This window comes from Poecile atricapillus, chromosome 13 (genome assembly GCF_030490865.1).
Source record: "Poecile atricapillus isolate bPoeAtr1 chromosome 13, bPoeAtr1.hap1, whole genome shotgun sequence".
Taxonomy (NCBI): Eukaryota; Metazoa; Chordata; class Aves; order Passeriformes; family Paridae; genus Poecile; species Poecile atricapillus.
The window spans coordinates 18,117,773-18,145,717 of NC_081261.1; the positions used below are offsets into that span (position 1 = coordinate 18,117,773).

The window sequence follows — 27,945 nt, forward strand, 5'->3', positions numbered from 1 at the left end:
TTCAGGAATAAAATATGCATTATTTCAGGATGTTTCTAATCCCCAAAGCTTGCTTTGGTAGGGAAAAGTGTTGATTTTCAGCACAAACCTTGAGTTAACCATAAATATCTCCCAGAAGGAAACACAAGCAGCAGCAGCTGAATGTCACCACTGGAGCTGCAGGACCGAGCACCGTGCCCTGTTCTTCCAGCCGGCAGCCCCGGTGCTGCCTGCAGGGCGAGGGCAGGAGGCTGCGGGGATGGGGAGCCAGCTGCCATCAGCTGGGAAATGGCACCTTGGAGAATCATGTCCTGAACAGGGAGGTGCAGCAGCATTCACGTGCCCTGGTCTCAGCAGGAAGGGACGTGCTGGCTGTGCAGCATTTTTCCTGGCTTTTCTCCAGTATTTCCATACAGCATGATCAGTGCAAGGAGTTCTGCCACCTTCCTGTGGAAACACGGCTTGAATGATGGGACACAGCAAAGCAGTCCAGGGCTGTGTCACACTCAGCTTCTGATTTGTATCACATTGTTCTGCTTTGTGTGATAATAGGTAAGGTATGTGGCTGATGCAGTTTGAAATCCTGTTGTTGGTGATTTTTGAGGTACTGCTCCTTCAGACAAAATATGGTTTGGCTCTTTATTCTGTTTTTATTTATGTCAGTGTGAATCTAATTAAGTGAAGGTTTCTCAATGCGTCTCCTGACAGACTTGCAGACCTGATTCTAATCTAGACATGTACAGGAGTCCTGCGAGGAATAACAGCAAAAATACAAAAATCTTCCACGTTTTCCTTCTACCTTCTCTGTCCTGCAATGGCTCCTCTCCTTGAACATCCAGAGTCAAGTTTAGAAGTTAGAGTGCTCTGTCTCTTAAGCTGTACTACCTACCTATACTTGAGGTTCCTCAAGAAACAGGAAATCTTGGCTGACTCAGTGTGTTTCTATCCAAGGAATTTTATACTTGTATCATGTGCCCAAAAGAAGCATTAAGGAGTGTTCAGCCTGATGTACTGGGTCAGAGCAGGCTACAGGTGCCTGTGTCCAGTGAATATGTGCATTACCTGCTACTGTACCCATCTCATAAGAGAACTTTTTCCCCACAGTGTCCAGAACTGAGCTTCAGTCGAGGTGCTTAGCTTACGTGAGAGCAATATTTAGTTTTGTTGAGGTGGCAAATGGGGGTGACTGATGCCATGTGCTGGTTCCTCCCAGAAGTGCTGACTGGGGCAGTCCTGGGATCCCCAGACAGGCCATTTCTGGGGCCAGTGTGCTGACACTGCTCTCATGAATCTCATCATTAGTGCTATAAGCACATGAACTATAAGTTAATCCTACTGTAACATGATTATTAAATCCATTAATCAAAAGGAGGAGGTCCATAATTAACTTATTCTCCAGCATCAAGTAAATGATTCTGCTGTGAGCTTTAAGAAAGCAATTGTTCATTAATATGCAAAATACAGTGGGGCTATTAGACTATAAGACTGTAATTGTATAATTAAATTATAAATTTTGCATATTTTAATAACAGTTTAATTGTTTTCTTTGTAGGTTAAAATGGAGGTTCATTTTTCTAAGGTTTCACATATAGTTAAAAGAAAAATCAAAATTAATGTCTGCCCCCTACCTGTAAGCTGACCTTTCCATGAAAAGCTTTGTCCAGACTTTTGGTGACTCACCTTGCACCTGTCTCCAACAGTGTCTGACTGTAGATTTCTCCTGTCATACATTTCAGCAAATTCATTGTAGGTCACTGCATACATTCAAATTTTAACTTGAAAAGACAAAAAAAGTGCCTGATAGCACTGTGTGCTGGTACCAGATGCTGGGTTTATTTCAATACAGGCTTACTGATTCCTTTTCCCACAAGTTCTTCCTAAGGGGCCAGATACATCAAGGATTCTTCTTCAAGTCTCTTCTGTGTCTCTGCTGTCCCAGTAGACTAAATTTCTGAAAACTCTGCAGTCTTATCCAGAAACACCTGAGCCTCCCACGCTAGAAGTGAAAGGTGGTCTGTAAACATCAGCAGCTGTTAATCAAGCATTTCCCTGAAGTCATTCTCTAGAGAGGTGCGAGTTGCAACGAGGAGACTTTCACAGAAAATACCAGAAGGATATTTCACTCATATGCCCTGCCCACATTTCCAGTCTGCTGAATCCAGCCTGCTTCCCTTAACCCTTTTTCTGTACTCTTCCATCATGTATTGCAGATAGAAGCAAGAGCCATCATCATTCCTCTTCCTGGATATGAACTTTTGTCCACCCTCTGTTTTGGGAATGCTTTTCCATTAGCCCTCTGTTTTGCACAGACCACAGTACTTTCAGGTGTCATGTTTTACTGCAGTTTCATGCAGAGAGAAGCAAAGGCAGTTGCTGTGTACATCACCAGTGACATGGGAATGCCACCAGGTACAGCAGAGCTTCAGACACCAGGGCTTGGGCAAAACACATCAGCACTTGGCACACAAACCCAGAGAATAAAAGACCAACACAAGAAAGAGTCTTGCACACACTGCCAGCTACAAGCAGCAGGACAGAAATGGGGAGTGGGCAGCAAAGGGTGGGAAATACAGGTAGGGCTCTGGGTGGCACCCACTTAAATTTGCTTCCAGGGTGTGGCTGGCATGAGTGAGAAAGTATCCAGCAATGTCCATGTGTGCCCCTTGCTATTCTCAGCCCCTTCTGGGTTCAATATGCAGCAGGATGTTGGAAAACTGGCCTGGCTCCTACTGCAGACCTGCATCAAATGTACTCTAAGCATTTGCAGCTGGAATAAAACAAAATAGAAAACCCCAAAGCCACACAGTTCTGACTTCAGCAATGTTTCAAGGTGCTTTTAGCTTGCAGTCTGAGCAGTAGTGTCAGCTCTGGCTGCCGTGGGTGCCTGTCCATCCCTCCCCTGCAGAGACAGAGGCAGGAGGAACATGAGGAGGCTGAAGCCCAAAGCTGATACTGCTGCTGCTACCAGCTAAGTTCTCCAGAGTGGCAACCACATTGTTTCCTGGGAAAGTCTAATGGGAAGGGAGATATCCAGAACTTGCAGACAATGAATATAGAGTAATTTTTCTCAGCAACCTTAGTGTTGATGGATAGGACAGTTTATCCCGTTTATATAGGAGCAGCTGATATAAAATTACTTCATAGCTGGATATTTATAAGAAGTTTCATTTAAAATAATAGAGTTTTTGTCTCTGGTGGTGCTGTGGTTTAGCCCTATTAGTACTGGGAACTAAATCTTTAGGATATTCGATCTGTAAGTGTAGGACCTATCTGTCTACGGAGCAAAGTTAATATTTTCCAAAGCAATGGAAACTTTATAATGGAAAGTCACATTAGCAAAAACTACCTGTTCCTAAAACCAGCCAGGAAATCAGGCACAGAGAGGAAATCCAGAGGATGTTCCTTCAGCTGCATTCTCTCACAGCAATACTGAATGTTCTCCATGCCAGTGAATGCACAGATACTCCATCTTGGTCCTCCTCTAGGAAAGCCACCAGAAACTAAGCTGTGATATATGTTGGAGTCTGGAATACAGAGTCTGTGCCCTTGTTTCTGATACTTAGGGTTAAGATCTAGATACTTAGGGTAAGATCTAGAAAAACACAGAATTGCATATAATATGAAATTCATGAGCATGTTTTCATGGTGATACATGAAAACAAATGTTGAAGTTAGATAGAAAAAGCTAAAAGTGTAAGTGTGTAGATTAGAAAGTTTCTTTAAATCACTGGGTGAAAAAGTTAGTTTAGAGAACAGGAGACAAGATGGAGGATTTAGGGTGTTGTCCCTTGTCCCTTCTTCTTTCTTCTTCATGTTCTTCTCCTTGAGGTTTTTGGGTAATAGTAAGTGATTGGATAGAAAATGCCGCAGTGCATCACAGAGGTGATGGGTCATTGGGTCATTAAGAAAAATAATGTACATGTCTATTGTTAATTGGGTAAAAATAGGTATAAAGATAAAAGAACTGCATAGTTCGGGGCCATTTTGTGCATCAGACACGAAGTGTGCCACAAGGCCTTGTTTGTACCATCAGAAGAAAGAAATGTACCAAATTGCAAAGATTAACCTTGTGAACAGCCTGGAGAGACCTGTTAAGTTTTGTGATCACCTGTTAATAAACACGAGAAACAAGATTCTAACGAGCTCTGAGAACTGAGATAAGCAGGGCTCCCCACAAGGGAAGATCCCAAAAGAATTCAGTCCAAAGGAGGCTGAGAAATCCAAGAATAAAAAGAAAAATACAGAAAAGATGCAGCAGAAACAAAGAAATAGAAAAAAGACTTTTTAGAGAAAAGATACAATATAAGCAACTGTTGCAGTCTGCAACCTCAGGATCTCGTCCAGAGAAGCCGCAGGGTTCTGGGGACCAGCATGAAACACCAACCAAGACGGGCTCCCGGTTCATGAAACCATGTATTCAGCATGGGAACAATCTCAGGTTGAGAACAGAGAGCCCCGAACAGAGGCACGGCAGGGGTTTTTGAGGGACAGAACTTTTGAGGGTTTCCACCCCTGAGGGTGGAGTTCAGGGTGAGGGACCAGTAGAAGCACACCGAGGGAGAACCCCCCAGAGACTCAAACCCAATCAGAGCACCTGGGCCGCCCTTCACAAGGGGTTTGGGGTGGGACAATGTAACTCTGTCTCCCCTGAGGCTCCTGCCACAAGGAACATTCTCTCACCTTGTCTCTGCTGCACATGAATCTTGCATGAACTACTACTGTCCATTGAGGGAAATAGGATTCACCCCTGGTGCCAGGCCTGAGCCACATCAAAGCATCAAAGCGATAGGGTTGTAACAAAACCTGTGGCTAATGAAAGCAAGCCCTGAGGGCATCCACCTGCTGAAATCAGTGAATTGTTCAGGCTGGAAAAGGCCTTTCTGGGAAAGGGTCTATAGCACAAGTCACATGAGGAGCAGCTGAGGGAGCTGGAAAGGGGCTCAGCCTGGAGAAAAGGAGGCTCAGGGGGCCCTTCTGGCTCTGCACAAGTCCCTGGCAGGAGGGGACAGCCGGGGGATCGGGCTCTGCTGCCAGGGAACAGGGACAGGAGGAGAGGGAACGGCCTCAGGCTGGGCCAGGGGAGGCTCAGGGTGGGTATTATGGAAAATTTCCTCACTGGAAAGGTGTTGGCATTGGAACAGGTTGCCCATAGCAGTAGTGGAGTGTCCATCCCTGGACGGATTTAAAAGCCACGTGGATGTGGCACTTGGGGACAGGGCCTTGCTAGCAGTGGCCTTGGCAGTGCTGGGAGAACAGCTGGAATCAATCCTCTTGGGGGCTTTGTACAAAGAAATTCCTTTTGTTAACATAAATATTTGGCAACTAATGTAAAACATGTTAGTGCGTTTTAGTTCGGTTTTAAAGAAAGAAGCCAATACAGAAAAGAGATAATGATTTTTTTTTTAGTAGAGAATCTCTCTGAGGGGTTGTGTTCATATCACAAACATTCACTTTATTATGGAATGGACTTCAAATGCCAGTATATACAAGCCAACACTTCATTATTGGAGTTTGTTTTTATCCACTTGCCATTGTCAGCCTGTTCCCCTCTGTCTCCTTGTGCTGCTCTTCATAAAAGCAATGATTTATGAATCTGTGGGTTAGATCCCTCACAGTACATCGTGGTGAAGTGGTTCAATAAAAAGTTATTAAAGTAAAAAATCTAGTTTCACATGCTCTGCTCACCTTCTCTAGGAACCCCCAAGAAGAGATTCTTAAACTAAGCAAACATTGTAACAAACTGCAAACTCAGGCTTCACCCAGCCAGAACTCTGCTGAATGGAGCCGCTGCAGGCAATTCCAGTTGCCCACACATCTGCAGGATTGCCCCCCTCAGTGATGAAAGCAGCACAGACCAAAAAAAGGGTGCTGGGGTGGAGCAATCTGTCACAAAATGTTCATTTTACAATCAGCAAATAAAGACTTGCAGTACTCTTTAGTTACACAGTACCAATGGCATTTGGTTCTTAAATGTAACTGTGCATCCACATCTCATTTATCTTTAAAAGAAAACTCTGACTCCAGCTGATTGCAGGACAAACAAAGCTGACTTTGGGAAGTTTCCAAAGCCCTCTTAGAATATGATTTTCTGAAAAAAGTAACAGTTTTTCAACCTAAAATAGAGAGTGAAAGGGTCATTTAAACTAGCCTACCCCAACCCACACATGTTTTTCACCCAGCAGCACTGCTGGATTGTCACAGCTGCACAGCCACATAAAGGAGGGGATGACAAATAGGCCCCTTGTGCCTATGGCTGGCAAGGAGTGAGAGCTGCTTGTAGCAGTGAAGGCCGAAGGAAACACTCTCCAGGACAATAAATAATTTGTAAGGAAGACATTGAAAGTGCTAGAATCTGTTCAACTGCAGTATAGCAGGAAGAGTATAAGAGATGTGTTACAAAATTATTTTGGTCCTTCTATTTCATGTTCCCAAATCTCTGAAAAAATGCAGCTCTACAAACAACAACCCTCCATCTGTCTCAGGGACAGAGAACTTCAGCAAGTCAGGGTTACCTCAGTGAGTGACAGATGTTAAAAGCAGTGTGCAGTACCGAATCACCATCCTGGCACTGCACCACCCGGGACAAAGCAGCACCATGCACGGGAGCTGTGCTGCACTGCACTGAGCTCCTGCTGCTGCCTCAGGACTCTCACTGCAACAGAGAAGCTATTGAGGCAGCAATCACAGTCCCTCTGTTCTCTCTGGCAAACAAAAAAAAACAGTCACAATCCTATACACCCTCTGGGACATCTCAACTCAAAGGTTCCAACCTGCTCTAAGCTACCAAAATAATTCTGCCACCTGTAGTGCTCTGTAGCTGCCAGTGCAGTCCTGCACACGCATCTCCAGCCAGGTGAGGTGTGGAATGAAATGCAGCTATGTGCAGAGCAGTCCAGCACAGCCACTCAGCTGAACAGCTGCTGTCAGAGTCATTGCTGCTGATGCATGCACACCTCACATACTTGGTATGGGTACCTCAGGAAACACAAGGAAGCTTTTTGTCCACATTGAATTCACTGAGGTTAGGTACCTGGATGCCCACTGATACAATTCCTCTCCTGCTGAAATAGGAGAATGAAGCAACTAATTTCTACTAAAAATATAGATAATAAGCCCAATAAAACACATTGACAACCATGAAAAACAAAGGGAAAAGCAATTTGGAATAGTGGTCCACATTGCCAGGATTCTGAATTGTGAAATAACCAATAATCCTGTGAATTTTGTTTCTCAAGACACACTTGATTTTCTCATGACTTTTCATGGTCAAGTCACTGCAGTTAACATTATTGCTGGAAATCTCAATGCTTGTGAAGCTGATTTTCTGTTTATAGCTGGTGATGGAATTGTTGAGGATGTTGGTGATGTTAACTTCTTCCATTTCTTCAGTCAGTTCATTTGCAGGCCCCTAGGAAACAAGAGTGACGTTTAAAGGTCTGTATTCTCCTGCAGAGGAAGGAGACCATAAGGATAAAGACATAAGAGCACAGCTTCATATGTGATCATCACAACACTCAAACACATCTTTCAGCTGCTGCCTAATCCTAGGAGTGCCTGAGGTCCCAGAGATGCCTGTTTCCACCACTGTATTTCTAGAGACATTTTTAGATCCTTGAACAAGTAATCTCTGGGTAATCCAACATCCATCTCCTACAGAATATCCGTATCTTCTTGTCTACATGGTAACTTAATGGCTGGCAACTAAGTATTGAGGTGGGAAACCTCCTTTTCCCCTAAGAGCATTTGGGCCCTTGATGACTGCTGGACTACAGTCATACCTGATTATTTAATTTCTCACACTAAAGCATAGCCCTTGAACAACTCACAATCCCCACAGAACACTGTGGGACAGATGTTCCAAAGCATCTTCTGGGAAGGGAGGAAGAAGGGTTCAGCTTTCCTCTGGTAGAGAGAAGGACCTCCCTTATTGGAGTTATTTGATAGAAGAGTAGGGTTGTGGCTCTTCTCTGTGTGCATTTGAAAGGAGAAGATGTCCTTGCTGCTCACATGAGCCCAACTCAGGGCTAAGGACTCAATGCAGTGCCAGGCCCAAATGCCCTTCTGGATGTAGTCCTGTGAACCCAACAGCACTCCAGTTAAGGCTGTTAACGTAATTAACAGAAGTTAATTACAGTTAAGGCTAACTTCAGTAATGCTCAGAAGTCTGCCAGAGACAGAGCACTCCTGTGCTATTTGTGTTTGTTACACACAAGAGTTTAGATTTAGTGCCAATTAGGAGAAACATTGTTGATGTATCTGTAGCAGGAAGAACATTTGTCTTGAGTGAATGAAGAACTAATTGCTGTCAGTCCAAGGCCAGTGGCCTTATTAAGGTACCTCGGGCCTTACCTCTTCGTGTACTTTAGCTGCACACTTCTGTGATGAGCTGTAGTGAGCCACTGCATATTCCACAAGGGCACCAAAGATGAAGGTGAAGCAGATGCCAAGATAAACATCAATGGCCTTAATGAAACAGTTGGTTTTTGAAAGTGAGCTCCGTGAGCTGATCATCAGAGTTGTCATAGAAAGCACTGTTGTAACTCCTTGGAAAACAGAGAGACCATTTCTTGTGGACACTGGAGAAGTCTTGGCCTACCCTTCTGCTCATGTCATTGCTCTCTATTGCTGGCCAGATAAAGCATATCACTTGTTACCAAATCCAAAGGATCCATCATAGCAACTGAAATGCTTTTGTAGCATTCACTAGCTTCACACAGGCTCTCCCTGCCTTTGGCAGCTTGGCTCTAACCGGCAGCTGGCTCCCTTCTTTTTCATGCTTTCAGTAAAAAAATTCCCCCATCCTTCTCCCTTCAAAGCACACCACAAAGACCTGTCCTCTGCTCTCTGCAGTGAATCTCCTGGGAGCTTCAGCCACACACAGCCCTGCAGGTGGGCATCTGTCCCTGCCACAGCATGTCCTCCACACCAACCCAGCTCTGACCTAAAGAGCAGCAGACCATTTATCCCTGAGCAGGTAGCTCAAGAAAAGTACTGGCTACACAGCCTTCAAAGTCTCCTCTGCCTGCTTAAATCTTCTCCATTCCTCAGACAAGGACTCACCAATGCAGGTTCTTGCAGGCACTGAGTCCTGTGTGATCCAAAAAGAAACCCAAGACAACATGACAAGCAGAGTGGAGGGCACATAGGTCTCCAAAATGAAGTAAAGGACATTTCTCCTCAGTTCAAACTGTAATATCAGTCGTGGGTAACTTCCTGTTTGTAAAAGGAAGAGACTTGGTGAATGTGAGGTTCCCAAGGATACCTGAAGTAAAATTTGCTGCCCAGCAGCAACCCCTCAACTGATGGAGCTCAGCAGAGCTCCTGCAGGTAACACACCTAACATGGGAGGACATGCACAGCACTGACAGGCAAAGAGGAACCTGAACAGCATCTGAACAGCACCCTCCTCTCAAAGGGCCCTGAGCACAGAGGAAGTGTCACAGCAGGGCCCCAGCTCCGAGCAGAGGAGGGCTGATGCTCTCACCCATTCTCTCACACCTTTCCCAACACCTGCTCTGAAGGGCACTGCCAGGTTCAGCCTTACCCAACAGCTGACAAACAGGCCAAATATTTGTCTCTCAATGTCAGCAGGCTCTGGCCCACATCCTGAAGCATCCCTGAGTCTTGTCATCACAGAGAATCAGACCTCTGTTTTTGTTAGTGATAATGGTGTCTTTTTGTGCTCAAAAAAATTCAGTCATCTTTTAAAAAACAATTTGTTGTAAATACTGACATAAGTGTTCTGAGGCTGGATTGGTAGTGTTTTCAGGACATAGTTCTGCTCTAAAAACAATCATTCCTTTTGAAGTGTAGAAACAAAGTCCATGTTGTTCATGGGCTCTGTATGCAACAAAACATTGTTATTTTTAAAATATTATCATTCTAAGGAAGTTTTTCCCCCTTTCATAGTATCCGTAATTGGAGAAGAGTGCTTTACACTGATCATGAAAAAGACATTGAATTCTGATCTACAAAAATATGCTATTCCATTATGATAAACCTGTAATTTACAAACAAATGTATATTTAAAAAATTAATTTTATTCTTAGTTACTGTAAACATTGCTCTCTGCAGTACCTACAGACTGCACTCCTGGATAAAATGCGTAGAGTTTCTTCAGATATGTGTGGAGGAAAATAACAAGAACAAAAAAAAAAAAACATTAAAAATCCATCAAATGAATACAGTATATTTTAAACCTCCATCTTTCTGTGGATTTCCATTTTACAGAATACCCTGACTGCAACTCATAGGATGTCACCACCTTTCTGTTCATCTCTTTTTGTGAGATTAAGATCTCCTAAAGGCTTTACTGGTTCAGGACTGAGTCAAACGATCCCGACCCACAGGAGGGGAGGAGATGGGATGGGGAATACCCAAGAGCTTTCCCTGCTTTTTCCTCTCACAGATTTACCTGTCTCCTGCTGTGACGTGGAGACCAGGGTGTGGTAGCACTCCACTGTGTACTGGGAGAGCCGCAGCTTCTCGATGCCACGCACGGAGTTGTTTCCTCTCAGCCAGGTGAAGGTGACATCATTCTCATCGTAGCCCCCTGGGGAGAACACACACACTGCGTGACTGCAGTGGCCAGGGAGAGCCCAGCTGTGCCCTGTTCAGTCTCCTGGGGGAGCAGAAGCCCAGCACTGCAGACCGGGCAGAGGCTCCAGAGCTGAGTCTGACACGGGGGCACATCGGCTGGGCTGCCTTCAGTGCCCTCGGCCTGCTGCTCTGGAGGGGGACAGGAACATGCCTCTGGGAATGACACACGACATGCAAGGCTGCTGAGAGCCTCTTGCAGTTGTTTACATGGGGTATTTCTGTTTTCAAAGATAATCTGTTGCTGTCATACACAGCTTGATTACATACAATGGGATATTAGTACTGCTGTGACTGACCCACAAATACAGTCTGAGAGGAGAGCAGGAGAAACACAGTGGTTAAAAATAGAATTCAGATCCCACTGAGCCCCTTACCATGGAACAGAAGCACATTTCACTGGCTTATGTATTCAAGTGATTCAAAACATCAGAAAAAGCATTTTCAGTTAGTCAGGAGCTTACAGCTGAGACTACTATGTGGTTATGAACCAGGCTCCTCTGACTGGGTACACATTGTCCAGAAAACCTGCTCATAAAAACAACCTTTTCTACTAATTTCTCCTATCCTCAAAGGCATTAAGTCACTGAGAACAAATAAATGCACACAACATTTAGGTAACACCAAATTCCTGCCTCAAAGCAGTGGAACTCCATATATGCCATCTGAGTGAATGCCTCCAGTGGTGTAAGTGATGACATGACCTCAGGTTAGACTGGGGGATACCTCAGTCTGAAGGATAAATCTTGTACTAAGTTGCCAGCCTGCCATTCTCTTCAAAAATTTGACTTAATTTAGAAAACAAGTCCTTCAGTTTCACTGATTTAATTCTTTTATTAAGAGTCATTCTTTGAGACCATGAGTAGGGATGTAGTGATTCTGATAATAACCTATTTGTCCTGGTAGAAGGAATCAGATGTAGTAGCTGCTCTATTTACATCTAATTGTGTTTTTTTATTAGACACAAATTACCAGAGCTTGGGCATGATGGACTCCTAAATTAGGTGTCCAGAGCATGAATCCCTGAGCAGAATCCTAAGCATGTGACTTCTCAAAGTTCCTAAGTGGTTTTATAAATTGTGGTTACTCAGGAAAATTTTATAATAAGTGATAGATTGTTGTTAATTCATCTGGCGTAGATTTAAACAGCATTATTTCTGGGCACTTATCCTAATGAAATCTCCAGTGGGCAATATGTATGTAATTTCATTGGAATTATACAGCAACTGAGCATGATGTAGGACCCAATCAGTTTTAAACCAGACCTAAACATGCTTCGCTTTAGCAGAAGAGGCCAATCATTATTATTTCAGGAGCTATTCTTTGTAATAAAGTTAACCATGGTGAACTAATATGATTTTAATGTGAAAATAATATGTGCTTCCCTAGGTGCTTCATGCTGCAACCCCAGAAGTTAAAAACCTGGTCTTTCCTGTGCTGAGATGGTGGAAGTTTGGTTTTGTGCCACGCACAGGAGCTGGCTGCCTGCTCATCCCAGGTCCGGAGCAGCAGCGCTGCGCTGGCTGAGCTTTGGGGTAACCACCCTGCAGTGGCCCGCGTTGCCCTGGAGTCTCTCAGCCAGCACTGTCACAGGTGAGCTTTTATTCTAACTGAGAGCAGAACTCACTGATAGAATTCCTCTTGAGACTTCCCAGTCTGAGACTCTTTTGTTGACAAGGGTCCCATCCTCTGTATCCCCTCCCTAGTGGGGGGAAAGGTACCGCAAACCTGGGTTTGGCCCTAATTTCAGCTCATGAGTTTGAGAGCCATGTCCATCTCTAATTCTTGTGAGAACCACCCTTCCCAATGTCCTTTTACAGTGGGGATTTGGGGGGTGCAACAAGTAGTAGCTACCTAAAGATGTGAGCATTGATCGTTGTTGTATTCTATCACATACACTTACCCCACAAGTTAGATTTGAAGAAGCTGTGTGTTCAAAAGGACCTGAATTTTGAAAACCAGCCAGTATTACTACATCCTTTCTGTGCAAGATTGAATTATCTACACTTTAACAAAAGATTCTTTATTACCATTTTTTTGCATAAACTGCACAGTGACAGAAATTCTCTGGACTGTGGATTACAACACAAACATTTGAAGAATGATGATGCAGAAGTTGTTTCCTTCTGGACATTATAATTCGCAGGAATAAAAATCTACTCCAGAGAGCCACTGTGCTTAATCCAAATGTTCAAGATGTGTAGTTCCTAATGAATAAACAAATTTAGAGTTTTTTAGGATGTTATACTTACAGCTTGCTAGCTGCAGTTGGCATGTTTGTGTGTCCATAGGGTATTTTGACAGGTCCATGTTACAGGCAACAGTAGTAGTGATTCTGTAGGTAGAGAAAGAACTCTGAAAATTGCAATAAAAGCATGTTTTATGCAGAGAACTGGATCACAAAGCTCTGCTCTGTCAGTTAGCTTATTTGGATCTATGATATGAATTAACTGAGAATCCTCAAGAACAAGCACCCTCTGCAGCCATCCCAATGAAAATGTAGCCCAAGGAGGAATTTTGCTTTGAACTGGTGGGATATAGAGTGTAGACTCATTTTTTTCACATTGCTGCAATTTGCTCATCTTAAGGAGTCAGTGCTTGCAATATGGGGCACAGTGACTAACTGCACACATCTTCTGACGTGGAGGTAGCTGAGTTTTACTCTGCAGCTGAGGTAACTGGGACCCAGTTACTGCAAGCTAAGGAGAGCACTGTAGGAATTTCTAACTCAAGTGCTGTGCACCTTCTGCAGTTCATGGGCAAATATGTTTCTTGGTAAAAAACAGAAGTCAACACTACATGGCACTGGATAAGCAGATGGTTTCACACAATCAGTTAAACTTCTACTGTTGTTATGATGCTACTTCCATTGCTCCCCTGCCCCCATCTGACTGGATTTTTCTTAGTGACATCTGAACTCATGAGCTTTCTGAGCAGGCCTCAGGACACAGCATGTACTGTGATAGAGATCCTGATCCTTGACTGGCATTTCAGAGGCCAGAACAGGGGGAAATAGATCAGCAGAAAACAGTCACAGCTGGCTTGTTGACCCCAAACTCATGATCTGTGACAGCTGGTATCTGCTCCTGTCCAGGGTGATTCTGGAAATCTATTCTGAGCCGGCAGCAGCAAAGCCAGGTCTCTGTACCTTAAGGCATACAAGACAGTGCCATTAGAGAACAGCCTGATGAGGCGGTTGCCCGTGGTGACATCATGCAGGAAGGACCTTTTTGACTCCACAACGTAGGTGTCGGGGACCCAAAGCAACTCCACCAGGCGAGCATCCAGCGTGAAGCTCTTGTTACCATGGAAAACCAGCCGAGGGTCTGTCCAGCGCTGCTGCAGGCAGATGGTGGCTGTGTAATCCTGGGAAACGGAGCAGAGCCTGGGGATGTGTGTCTGGGCACCTGCACGGCACAGCTGGGGCACACCACGTGTGTGACAGGGGACAGAACATATCCTTGTTCAACCTCTCACAGCCAAGCTTCAAGCTGCACGTTCATCACAGTTTTATTCACTCTGTAATATTTCTAATACACTTTTACTCTAAGGTGTGAGGTTTGAGGACTAAAGATTATACTTAGAGTAATTTATGTTTTTAATGAGCAGTTATTGTAACTGATGTTTTTGTGCTCATTTTGCAGGTAAGAGAACAGATGGAAAGCACACATTTGAGGCCACCCCACAAATAAGTCATTGACATTACAGATCAGTCATTGCCTAGAGCTGGGAAATTCCACAAGTGCCACAAATCTGGTCATCAAAGAGGCACTGGGACTTTGGAGAAAAGTGGTAAGTGAATCCAACCTGTTATGTCAGGGATGTCTTAAAAAAAACCCAAACAAGTGAAAAAAGAAAGCTTGTGCCTTCTATTTTAATAGGAATTTTGAATCTAAGAACACTGTGATTGAGTTCAGTTTGGCTTGCCAAAATCAACCTGCAGTGACTGGAGCATTCTCACAGTGCCCCACCAGGAAAGAATAAGCAGTACCCACTCAGCTCTGAATCTGATGCTTTGCTGAGTCTTCTGGACACTAAGGCACTTCTGGACTATTCAACTTCCTTCCTCACAAAGGGATGCCACACAGGATTGATTTTTTCTATTTCCACAGGGTCTGATTTCCAGGAGGTGCTGAGTTTTTAACCAGTAGGACTCTTGGAACCACTTCTATTTACTTATAAGCCCACATTACTATGGCATCTACACATCTGCAGTCACAAATGAGCTCTGTTTTCATCCCACCACTGAAAGTGGTCAACAGCCCCTGAACAGCAAAGCAGTTTCAAAATGACCATTTCTGTGCTGGACACACAGGAATACATGTGAAGTCTCTCAGGCATATCCCAAACCTATCTTGTAAAATAAAAGTTCTTTCACTTACCATGTCACTTTCAGATATGCTAGAAATACTTGCAATGTTCAGACTCATTGCTATTTGTACAGGCTCTCCTGCAGAGGGAAAGAAGTGCTTCAGCAGCGAGAAGGGAAGTGTGAAGGGCACAGTAAAGCCACTCAGGATGCTGTGCAGGGTGGGCAGTGTCTTCAGCCTTGCTCGCTGTCAATAACACTGCCGAGGCACAGAGGGTCAGACACAGTTTCAGAGCTTTAGGCTCACAAATGACATGATCCAAAACGCAGCTGTCACTGTTAGCAAGCTGGAATTCTGTGTTTGGTGATGGCAGCAGGGGGCCAATACCCAGCAGCACTGGCTGCGAAGCTCAGCAGTTCAGATCAGCAGCAGTTCCGTGGAATTTGCAGTTGGACAGGCAGCCAGGGCCACTTTGTCCTTTGACCCCAGCCCACAGCAGGCACAGAGCCGCCGGGCTGGGAACCTCTGCACAGAGCACTTCCCACAGCTTGGGGAGCGCTGAGCAGCCCCGGCTCCTGGGGAGGAGCCACCGAGATTCTCAGCTCACGATTCCCGAGAAGCGGCGGCCTCTGCCCGGCTCCAGCTCCACCTGAGCCGGTTCCGCGAACCGAGAGCAGCTCCGAGCTGCGACCGCAGGGAGCCACCGCGAGAGGGCAGCACCGCCCGGGACAGCGACACGGGACGGGTGACACCGAGACACTGGGAACATGGGAACACCGGGACACGGGAACACTGGGACACCGGGAACACCGGGAACACCGGGACACGGGAACACCGGGACACGGGGAACACCGGGACACGGGAACACCGGGACACGGGAACACCGGGACACGGGGAACACCGGGACACGGGAACACCGGGACACGGGGAACACCGGGACACGGGAACACCGGGAACACCAGGACATGGGAACACCGGGACACGGGAACACCGGGACACCAGGACACGGGAACACCAGGACATGGGAACACGGGAACACCGGGACCCGGGAACACCAGGACGTGGGAACACCAGGACGTGGGAACACCAAGAACACTGGGACGCGGGAACACCGGGACACCAGGAACACCGTGAACACCGGGACGCCGGAACACCGGGATGCGGGAGCACCGGGACGCGGGGACACCGGGACGCGGGAACACCGGGACGCGGGAACACCGGGAACACCGGGACACGGGAACACAGGAACACCGGGAACACCGGGAACACCGGGAACACCGGGGACACCGGGAACACCGGGACACCGGGAACACCGGGAACACCGGGACGTGGGAACACCGGGACGTGGGAACACCGGGAACACCGGGACACCGGGAACACCGGGAACACCGGGACACGGGAACGCGGGGACACGGGAACGCGGGGACACGGGAACGCGGGGACACCGAGGCACGGGGACACCGAGGCACGGGGACACCGAGGCACGGGGACACCGAGGCACGGGGACACCGAGGCACGGGGACACCGGGCCGGGCCAGGCTCCGCTGGTGCTGGGGGAACGTGGGGCTCCGAGCGCGGCTCAAAGCTTTCCAGCTCAGCCCTCTGTGCCTGGGTGACAAACCAGCCGTGCCTTTCCTCCTGGAACTGCTGAAACTCCTGTTCGTCATCTAAACCACAGTGAGGACACACCAATGAACACAATTTCCCAAAGTCTTTCCAGGTGGTTTTGGCTTTGATTGTTTGTTTTAAACTGCTCATAAATCTATTTCATTTGCAGCAGGTGGGTATTTTTTAAAGCAGCTGTTCACATCTCTGTCTATTCAGACTCAAGCCGGATGCATTTACTGACCATGGGACACGACTGTGAGGACTCGGCCTCCAGGGGAGGTCACACCACACCCTGGCCACTTTTGTTTAACATTTGCTGCAGATGCAGTGGATCTCTGTTACATTGCAAAGAAGCATCTGCTCACTGGTGTCTCAGGATTTAGAGGAGCTTTTCTAGTCCTGCATCAGGTCAGCCATTCTAGGCACAACAAGATGGCAAATTCTGTATTGTCTCAGACATCTATTACCATGGCCAGAAAAAGGAAGCAGCTGAGGGCTGCCAGTAGCGGCAGGGTAGTCCAAAAAGGGAAATATTCATGGCCTTGTGAAAGCTGATGGGAAATGTTTCTGTCAAGCAGGGTTTCATTAATTGTTCAGACACAAATCCAAAATTAATAGAAATAAAAATGTTATTGCTGTTTCTTAAACTTTCAATACTTTTCAGGTACTGAATGTCATTCTGAGAAACCCTTCCCTCTGTGTGATGGCAGTATCCACCATGGAAGGCAGGAGACCTGACACCCAAATTGCTCAAGAGCTTCAGATAAGTTCCTAAATTCCTGCCTGCTCCCGACTCCCTAGAGTCTCACCAGGGTTGAAACAGGTTTCTGTCTCAGTGTGAGGTAAAAGCATGTGACAAAAGTCAATATTCCTGGCAAGAAGAATGCTTTGTTCCTCTATAGCTGCATAAATAGCTATAATAGCTGTACATAACCAAAAGTAAAGCAGATAATCACGAGGGTCAGGCTCTAAACAAAAGTTTGTACAGTTAGAGCAGAATTTAGTTATTTAGTCAGGTCTTTCATAGAGATGTTAAAGTTTATAAATTCCTGCTCCTCACCTCACAGCTGGACATGTTCCCAAGCCCCACGCATACATGCACCAGCTATTCAAGACAACAGCAGATGCAAAGAAAGGAGGGCAGCCTGGGATACCAGCTGGTTTAAAAGAAACACAACCTTTGAAATTGTAGCACCCTAAAGCAATCTTAAAGCCTGCTCTCCCTTCCACATGAGCCTTACAGACTGATTTTAAATGCTCCCTTGTGTGGAGCCAACATACCACCAAAGTAGGGCCGGAGGTATTTGTTGTACCCCATGGTGAGGTTCTCAAATACAGGGAGGGATGTTGTGTCCCTGCCATGCAAGCTGGATCCATGGCCCAGAGAGCTCCTGGGGACACAAACAACAACTGTTACATGCTAGGCACATCTGGTGTGCAGCTGCTTCCAGCTTGCGCTCAAACAAACAAAAAACCTGTATAAAATAGTTATTAAAACCAAGTAGGTAATTGAAATCACAAGCATTTGCTCATGCTGCTGTCTTGGTTGAATAATTAACACCTTCAAGAGGTGGGAAAATGGCAAATTGCCTTAGTTGATAGCTACAGGTTACACAGTATCTTAAGAATGTTCTTAAAATATCACAGAAAAATCAAGCAAGGTCTGTAGATCACAAGCCTGAGCAATAAACCCCAATCTCTCCTTCCCACTCGTTTTTGTACAGACTATATAAGGAATATCCATTTCATTTTTCCTCCCATTTATGACAACCTGAAACAAATCTTACAGCCCAACAGCTCTTCTAATCTCTAGTCCCATAAATAAGCTTCATCCTCATAGCATGTGAATGTCAGCTTCTACAGCTGCTGTCAGGAGTAATACTGGAGGGGAAAGGTGGAGGACTGTGCACTCACAGACACCCCCTCAGCTCTGTGGGCAGTGCTGCTCCAGCTGCTAGGGATACTGAGGGTCCCACTCTAAATTACAACTCTACAACTCTAAATTTACATTTTGTGGCTGGACATTGAAGGCAGGAGTTGTGCTATGAGGGTGACAGATCTGCACCCTCACACAGTGACAGGGACAGGGTTTGGACTGTGAAAGGTGAGTGTTATGGTGCAGGCTGGCACACCCTCACCTGAGAAAAGTGTCACTAAGGATTAAGAGTTTGTTCTTGCTTTGGGCAGGAGGAGGTGGGAGGCAGAGCCTTTGCTGCTCCTAGTGCCAGGACCCTGCTCTGGGCAGGAAGCAGCCTTGGAGTTACTCAGCCCAGGGGGTTTTCTTCTGTTTCCTCCACAGCTGGGTTAACCAGGCCTGGGAGCAGCAGGATTTAGACTAAACAGGACCTTACAGCAGAACGATTTTGCACAGTATGTATGCAAATCAACAAATTTGGGACTTGTAGGTCCAAGGATGGTAACAACAGAGCTGGAGCCTTGTGGGAGGCATTTCTGGTAAAAAACAGCAACCTGTTCTGTATCTGAACAGAACACCAGGGGTTGCACAGTTAATGGACACGTTGTGGTTTAGGGACCTACGTAAATTGCTCTCTCCTGTACCACATCCCTGACTGCACCCTGCCTCCTTTGGATAGGTTGAATAACTGAAATCGTAGTTTACTTTTGACCCACATAATTTATGTGAAACACCATTCAAATGTTCCCTTTAAAACAAAACAAACCCTCTGCTTACCTTTGTGTTGGAAGGAAAAGACACAAACTGAAGAAGGAAAAATATCTGCAGAACATGTCTGGAGATTGTTTCTGTATTTGCTTTGCTTGTCTGTGAAGAAGAAAAGAAAGACAAAGTGTTGTGGTTTAAGAAAAAAATATTTTAAGGGAAGGAGACAGAGAAAGGAAATAGTGCACAGTCAGAACCATCACAGAGTGATGTTTAACATGCCTAATATGCAGTGGCTCCTACCCTTTTTCCTGGCTAGTATAATTTTTCAGCATGTTCTATCACTTACCACATAAAAGACCCTGATGACAGCACGGGTCTTGAAGTCCTCAACAAATTCTAGCTCCTCTCCTATCATTGCCTATGGGTTGGCAATTAGCAATTAGCTGATATTGAGAATGGCACCATGGGAAAGGATTGATTAAATAGGAAAATGTGTGGGTAGTTCCCAGAGCAGTCAGACTGAAGCCAAGAGAGATCCTGCCCACAGATGGCAGTTTCAGCCTCTTTTAGTGCCAGGTTCCCCTACCCAGCCTCACAGGAGTGCTGTAACTCTGTGCTGCATTGACTGTACCTGGGATAAACCCCTGCTATTAACAGCAACCTGGCAAAAGCCACTCGGGTGCAGCAGAGCATGAGGTCATTGCACTTAGAGGGTTTCGTTGACTTTTCTGGGAGTGGAACCAAGTTTGGCTGCTAGCCCAAGACTCCTTGGGCTGGTGCTGGCCTTGGAGCAGGTGCCACAGTGGCAGCTCTGAGCTGTGCTCTGCTCTACTCTGATTTCCAGCTCCCTGCTGGAAGCACTGCTCCAGTTACATACCTTTTTTTTTTTTTTTTTCAGATCTAGCACCTCTCTCATCACACATGGCATTTAGGACTTCAGCTTCCCAGGGGCTGCACCATAATAACCCAAACATCGTGAGTTTTCTGCTTGGGTTAGATCCTTCCTCTAGTAGCTCCTCACAGCCCCACAGAGGACACACTGCCTCCTCAGCTAGATGCACAGCTCTGGTGCTGTGCCATGGGACAAGCAGAGCACCAGGAAATAACAACTTTGCCCATACAGAGACAGTAAAACACCCAAATATTCAAGTACTATGAATGCAGGGCATCCCACTCGAGAGGATTTTGGTTTTTTTTTTCAAAACACAATATGCTCTAATATCGGTCGGTCCCACATGTAAATTGCCAACAAGGCTTTGCTCTTCTTGTCCATTCTCTGAAATGGTACTCAGGTGTTTCTAGATACTCTCAAGGGCTCCTCACTATAATGTGAAGATGCAGGACCAGAGAGAGAATAATTTACCTGCTCACAGCAATGTTAGGCCACAATTTTGATTGAAAAGGAGGATAGAATAGGTCCAAGTGGTTTAAAAAACTTGTAGAAAGTTAATTTTACAAATTAGACTTCAGTTAAAGTATGAGACCTCATGAACTCCAGCTGAGGAGCCTCTCACGATCATCCCTGCTGAATATCCCATGTTTTGCACAGGATGACTGTAAAGACAATAAATATATCAAAGACTGGGAGGCAGTGAAATGGAAATCTGTAAGTACTGCTGGGCAAGAAAAACGTGGCACCAGTGCCCAGAGCTGAACATAACTACAGCATTTCTTCACTGCTCAGTGTATCAGTTAATACAGCGACAATTCTGTTGTTATAGGGCAGGGGCTTTCATCAGAGATTACCAGTACTGGGAAAACATTATAATAAGGTTGTGTATTTATGTTTCTCTGTCCAGTAAAGGGTTTCATTTTAGCAGAAAAATGTAGCTTTAAACACTGTTTGGTGATGAAGGGCATAGTCAATACACCAAGAGGCTACAGCAAGCACATGGCCACAAAACCCTCAGTGAACATGTGGGAATTTTTCTCCCAGGTAACAGGTAAATGTCAAACAAGCTGTGCAGCTCCCCTGGTAATTCGGGATTACTTTCCTTGGTCATCAAAGGGAGCTGCTTTCCCCCACAGTCCCTGGCAGGCACAGCCGGGCAGTGCAGCACAATCCGTGCCAGCAGTCGCTGCGTGCCCCGGGCCAGCCCTGCTGGCGAGAAGCAGCAGGAACTCGGTGACCTCTCCCAGAAGGAAAGGAGTGATGGGCAGGTCGCTTTTTTGTATCTCCACTCTGGCTGAACATCTGCCTCTGCAGCACCCGCCCAGGACGGAAAGGAGCCGGTGGGGCTGAGCGGAGGGAGTGAGGGTGAAAGGAGCTGCCAGTGACGCCTTAATTGAAGGTCTGACAATCTGCTGACAGATGAGCAGCAAAAAAAAAAAATAGGAGATGGGGCCTGGAGGAGCACAGTTCAGACACAATCATTCATCTTACACATCTATTAGTCTGTGTTTCTGCAGGGCAGTGAAACACTCCTCACCACAGGAAGTTTTAGGGGAAACCAGCCACATTCTGTCCTGAGCACCTCCACAGCCCACATTAACCCAACACACTTATTTCGCTCTTGCAGGCAGCACATGTTCTTCCATGCCAACGTTCAGTTTTCCTCAACAAATGCTCAATATCTACAATAAGCAAAGTATTTCAGTATTTCATCTGGACTGGTTTCCATACTACCTAATTTTTAATGGTCATTCAGCACTATGTTTTTTAGTGCAATGTGGAATTTCATACAGTAGTAAAACAAGCAAGAATTTTTTTTAAATTCGGAACTATCCTCGTTTTAAATCACTCAAGAAACCACAAAAATGTTCCCCACTTCTAAGGACAGAGAAATTAAGGTACTCAGAGGTCAAGTTATTTGTCTTGAGCGTCATCAGTAACAGACTATCTGTCAAGATGAGCAAGTCTCCTGCAGAGCACATACCAAGAGCTCCTCGCTCAGATCATACCAGGCTCACATGTCTCCAGGAGATGCTGCCAGCATCAGCACTGGCAGCCTCACAAAGGCACTGCAGCACTCCCACTGCTGCTGTCTGAGGCCAGCACTGTGGAGCAGCCTCCAGATGTGCATTGCCTTCTTTCCCTCTGCATTCTCTACATCCCATTGGGATCCACTGCCCCAGAGCCTGGGCCCCTCCCTGCCTGGCCGTGGGACTTGGCTGGGGGCAGGCACTGGTCTGCCAAGTACCAGCTTTATTTAAGCTAATCCTTCACACAAGTGACCATTAATAACTGCTAAGCTACTTCCTAAAAGACACAGATCAATTGACAGAGTATTATAACCCCTTTAAATATTAATGCCCTATCAGGGAGACAATTGCACTGGGCCTAGGGACTCCTCTGCTATTAGAAATTATGCCCCAGCCTTAAATAAATTAACTCAATAAGTGTCTTACCATGAATATAAATTCCTGCTTAGGGCTTGCAAATAAAATGATTTAGAGCTGTTCTTTGAGGAAAGATGAGGTGTTTAAACTTGCAAAAGAGAAAGGGCTGCCATATTCATTAGTCTTTTGTTTTAAATGGACTGCTTTGTTTTACGCTCAAAGCAACCCTTTTGGAAGGGAGAGGGAGGAATCTGGAAAATTGTTACATTTGCTTACTCTGGGCTGCATAGTTTCGGTTCTGCAAAGATGTAGATGTCTGCTCCAAGCTCCAAAGGCAGCTCAGGGCCAAGCCAGCTCTGCCCCAGGAATGCCCAGTGCCAGCAGCAGAGCGTCCCTGTCCCACGGGGCACCTGCGGGACTCAAGGAGGAACAGGCTGGTGGCTCTGGACAGCAATCTGTGCTGCTGCCTTGCTCCCTTCGGTGCTGGCAGAATGTGGGCACAGTCACCAGCTCTGAGAAACTTCATCTGCATCCCTGAGGCTGGAGGGATCTATTCTGACTTGCCCCGAGGTCGAATTTTATCTCAGAAGTGGACGCAATGTTTCTGGTTTTTGCTTTTCAGTTTGTACATACAAACAGTTCAGAACTGCAAGATACATATGAAGGACACAATTCAGGATTAAGAAAGAGCCACTCTGATGCCACTCAACTGAAACAGAAAGGTTTGTAGAAGAGACCATAGATTCAGCTTACTTCTTTTGTCCTAGACAGAGGAACATTCCATCGAAAGCCACAGAGACCCTTAAACACAGAGAATTTTACAAGTGGCTCAAGAAGCTTGCCTCGGCAGCAACTTCCTCCTCCTCCATCGCTTCCCTTTGCTGCACTGGGTTTGCACAGGTACCTCTTGCATATCCAAGGGTATCAGTGAGTTGCTGAGCTGTTGTGACACAACCCTCCCCAGCAGAAATGCTGCTTGTACGCTGCAGCTTTTACCTACAGCACCTGAATTCCCTTCTGAGTTCCCCGAGGTCTGGGAGAAATTTTATGCAGGTCTCAAAAGTAAGAAATTGAGACAAAAAGAGAGTGTGGATAGGGAGAGGGAGTGCAGCCTGCTTGGAAGCAGGGGAGACACAAGCAGTGGCAAGAGAAGCTCTCTCTTCCCACTCCTTACTGGCCCCCACATCCCCAGGACTGAGAACCCACTGTGGTGCCTGAGCTACCATAGGAACTTCAGGCACCCACCAGCACCTGTGGAAACCATTTCCCAAATCTTGGCTCAGAACTCCCAGCTGCCTCAGTTTCCCCCCAGGCCTCACATTTACATGGCATGCAGCCACCAGCCTCAAGCTGGCCCTACTGCCCAGTGGCCAGTGCTCACCCCTGGGCAGCCCACACAGACATCACCAGCCACCAGCACAGGCCTGGCACATTTGAGACCACCGAGCTCTTCAGGTGATGGGAAGATGCACCTGTGCACTAAGTGTCCAAGCAATCTGCAGAAGGTAAGGAGAGTAGTGGCTTGCCAGCCCTGAGCAGCAGGTCACAGCCCATGGAAGGGCAGCAGCAGAGTTCACCCTGCCCCAGCCCCGCTGCCGCCCCTGTCCCGGTACCTCGCGGGCCCCGGCTCTGCCGCAGATCCTGGGGGAGAGGATTCCTTAATAGGCTTCTCTGTGCTAGCCCAAGGCCACGGAGGGAGGAACACGTGTCAGCCCTGATCCAGCTTTACAGCCTGCTTGCTGCTTTGGTTCTGCCTCCCAAGAGCAGAATTCATTGCTGGACTAGAAAATGCAGATAAATCAGTCAGTTCACAGCACATTTTATTTTTTGTAGCTGTGCATTGGGCTTCTGGCAGCATCAAACAGAAGCAGCACCCACTCGTGCTACAGGGAGAGGTGAATGTGGGGCTCTTGCCAAAGACTGCCTGCAGAAAGGAGCGCAGGCAGGCGAAGGTGGGGGCTCGGCACCGGCAGTGACCTGGAGCCAGATGCCATCCCAGCAGCAGTACTGCCCCACTTCAGCCTTTAAGGTGACTGCCAAGCCAGATCATTACATAACCTATCTTTCTAGATTTTCCAAAAAAATGCCTGAAAGACAGGCTAAAAAGGGGAGGGAGAAGGCTGACATTCTGCAAAAAGAATACTGTAGACTTATTTACAGCAAACTTTGTGACTTGACAACAGTATCTACAGCAAAAGAGAAAATAAACCACTCAGTCATTATCAGTATGCGTGTTTTGGGTGAAATGATAAAGCAAACACAAACCTGAAAGCAGACTTGGACTGGACAGGAACCACTTTTAGTTAATGAAGTCCTACCCATGGCTCTGGCCCCAGACTGCAGTGCTGCTCAGCCATGTAACTAGCGGCTGAGGCCTTTGCCAGGGAACACGTAAATCCAGGTAGTGACCCTTCCCTTCCCTTCCCTTCCCTTCCCTTCCCTTCCCTTCCCTTCCCTTCCCTTCCGTCGTGGTTTTAAACCAGTAATTAACAAAAAGGGGAAAAAAGGAATTATTTATTTCTTGCTGTGAGATATGGATTAAAATAAGAGCAAACTAGGCATAAAACTTAAAAGGAATAAAGAAGAGTTTATTGACAAACTACAAGAATAAGAACACCAGAATAAACTTTTAGAAAAACCTTTTCATTTCTCACTGCTCACTATTCTTTTGTTTACATGACAACAGAGACAAAAACTGTATAATTTTGATGGTTTAAACAGTTCTAATTCTTTCTATAGTCTTTTCCTCAGTTTCTGTAGAGAAACAGAAGTTCCTTTCTGTTAATTTATGGAGTTTGTCACAAGAAAACTATTTTTGTTATAGTTTCTCGTTTTTCTGATATCAGCTGCTCAGAGCTACTGTTATTAAAGCCCACCCCTCCCATTCTACATCACTGAAAATGTGTTATGGGTCATGAGTTTGAAGATAGCATTTTTAAGGATAAGTTAGTCAAAGGCAAAAAAGTATTCTTTATCTGCTTCTGTGAGCTTCACTAAGAAACAGTTTTTCTCATTGCCTCTCAAGGCTTCAAATTTCTCAGCACTTCACTATACCACAATTACTTCACTTATTACTTAAATTTACACTTTGAACACCTTATTCCTCTCCATACTCTATTATGAATTAAAGGGGTTTTTCTCAAGACTTCATTGTCCATTTCCATAGTTTTAACAGAAAAATATTTCAGCTTAATTAAAGCATCTCCTTAATTCTCTACCTTTCTTGAAGTCTCTTTTCTTTCTTGCCACTAGTAGTTTATAAAGTCTCTTTTCATGTTGATTACTTTCCTTTTCTCTCTCTGGATGAAAAGATTAATCTGCAAGTCTCATCTGGATAAGAAAGAGTTAAAATCTTGCCCAAGCTTTTTGTAGATGGTTCGGTGATCTCTGCTGAACAGGAGCTAGAGCCGTCTGCGCTGGAAAGTTCTTCATAGCTGCTTTTAGAGAGCGTGGTCTCTGTCTTTGCTTGCTGCAGGTTCAGAGTTTCTTTCCTCTTTTACTCAGCAGTTTTCTAGTGAATGTAGTTACAGCAAAACCTCCAGCTGAACCAGAGATCGGGCCGAGCCCGGCCCAGCCCGACCTAGCTCGGGGCAAGCCTCATCTCCCGGCCGGGAGACGAGAGACGCGGCGGGCCCGGCTCGGCCCCGGCCCGGCCCCTGCCCGGCCACATGGCTTGGGCAGGGAACCGGAGGCCAGCCGGAGCTCCGCCACGCTTTACAGTCAGGAAAAAACAAAGGAGCACCACAGACTTCTGGGTGTACACTTTAAGGTGGGGTTCACGAGTTGATTCTACTTTTCAATGGCTAAAACTGCTGTCAATTCTCAGCAATGACCGATAATTGGTCAAGAGAAAAGACTCCCAGGAGACCCCAGCAACTTTAACTTTCTTAAAGGTAAAGGAACTTTATGACACCTTCCCTTCCCTTCCCTTCCCTTCCCTTCCCTTCCCTTCCCTTCCCTTTTTCCATTATGATGCTGCCTATGACAACCTGAAACATTTTATCTGTGTGCACCCAGTGTTCATGCTTTTTAACTCCACTTTAAAGACAAAAAATACAATTTAAATGTAAAAGAAGGTTGGTGTAACCTCTTATCAGATAAAGGAATGAATTTGGGAACTAAAAGTTAATTGGACACTCAGTTCTAAGTGCACAATGTTCTGTTATTATCTCAGATAAACTCACAATTGTGGTTTTATCTCTGGCCAAAGCTCTTACCTTTTTGCTCCCTAACTTGTTAAATAAATATTTCTTTCATACAAGTGGCTGTCAAAAGCTGGGCAGGTATTTTAACTACACCAGATTAGGATTTATTGGAAATAATAGTATATTTTGTGTTAATTAGATGCTACACACTCCGGGTCAGCAAATCAGATCAAGATGTACTCATTAAACAGGCTGCAGTAAGTACTAGTTTCTAGTTTTTGTGTTCAAGAGACAGAACGTTATCTCTACTGATAGTGTGTGGTATTTGGAACTGTTCTGAACACCATAAACATCAAAGAAGCTTAATTAAAAGGCTTTCTTTTAGTTTAACTTTCCCCCCAAAGGACCTAAGCCTATATTGTTCTGTCAAGAGAGGGGTGAGGAATATTTTTAAAGAAAAAAACCCCAAAACACTTTAAATTAATCCATGATTGCTTTATGCTTCTCTGCAAGTGAGATGGCACTGACCAGTGAGATCCAGCCCAGGGGCACAGCAGTATCTCCACTAAACAGCCACAGTGCCTTGGGAGGTGGGGATGCAGCAGGGACCCCCACAGCTTTCAACATCTCTCCAAGCACTGCAGCAATATACCCAATTCAAAATTTTTTGGCTTCTCATTTTGTCCTGAGCAGTCAGAGAGAGCCGACACAGACACATGCCAGTGCTTTGCTGCTGAAGTAATTGGATATTGATTATAGGACGACACTTCTTATTCTTCTTATTATTTTCAGCATTTGAGAATAATAATTCTTGCTGAGGAGCTCTGGCCAATGGAAGTCCGTGGCTTCATATTATTCATGTGGGAAATGTGTGCTCCCAGCAGAGGAGTGAAAGAGGAGATAAAGCTCACCTGAAGCTCTTGTCCTCTGCTGTTACAGGTGAGCATCGGTGCCACGGTGCTTCCCCAGGAGCTCCAGCATGGCAGGGGTGGGAGCTGCTCCTCAGCAGAGTCCCTCAGGCACAGGTTTGTCAGCTGTCAGGTGGCTGTATGTATCTCCACTGGGAAGGACCTCCTTGAAAAGCTTCTCCAAAGAGCACTTCAGAATTTCCATAATTGATGTCCAAGAAGCAAGCCTTCCCTGCTTATGGGTGAAACAAAATGAGGTGGAAGAATCACCGAGGTTCACATGGGTTTATCTTTCTAAACTTATCAAACAGTGCCGGTAGGTTTGCCAGCAGGAAGACAGCTCTCATTACTTAGCAGGGTTGAGGCTTGGTCGTCTTAAAAATGCCTCGGCAAAAGAAATGCAGTACAGATATATATTTTGTTTTTAAAAATAGTCTCAACAGTTGTTAAAAATGATTAAGCAATGTTATTTTCCTGCATCAGCAAATGGAGCAGTG

The 27,945-nt window shown here is 45.7% G+C and overlaps 1 protein-coding gene across 4 annotated transcripts; it reads right to left on the reverse strand.

Annotated features, from left to right (window-relative positions):
* Nucleotides 1–4,344: 4,344 nt before the first annotated feature.
* Nucleotides 4,345–27,942, reverse strand: GABRP (gamma-aminobutyric acid type A receptor subunit pi). 4 transcript variants are annotated; one of them, XM_058849073.1, is made up of 10 exons: nucleotides 27,452–27,942; nucleotides 19,186–19,275; nucleotides 17,775–17,884; nucleotides 14,958–15,025; nucleotides 13,724–13,941; nucleotides 12,828–12,910; nucleotides 10,394–10,531; nucleotides 9,040–9,192; nucleotides 8,329–8,522; nucleotides 4,345–7,387 (listed from the first exon to the last, which is right to left on the reverse strand). In XM_058849073.1, exons 2-10 carry the CDS (start codon nucleotides 19,239–19,241, stop codon nucleotides 7,073–7,075), a joined length of 1,335 nt encoding a protein of 444 aa, XP_058705056.1. In that variant the 5' UTR covers nucleotides 19,242–19,275; nucleotides 27,452–27,942; the 3' UTR covers nucleotides 4,345–7,072. The 4 variants fall into 4 exon arrangements, with proteins under 4 accessions (XP_058705056.1, XP_058705055.1, XP_058705058.1 ...); XM_058849072.1 differs by having other exon boundaries at nucleotides 13,724–13,995; XM_058849075.1 differs by lacking the exon at nucleotides 17,775–17,884.
* Nucleotides 27,943–27,945: the final 3 nt, after the last annotated feature.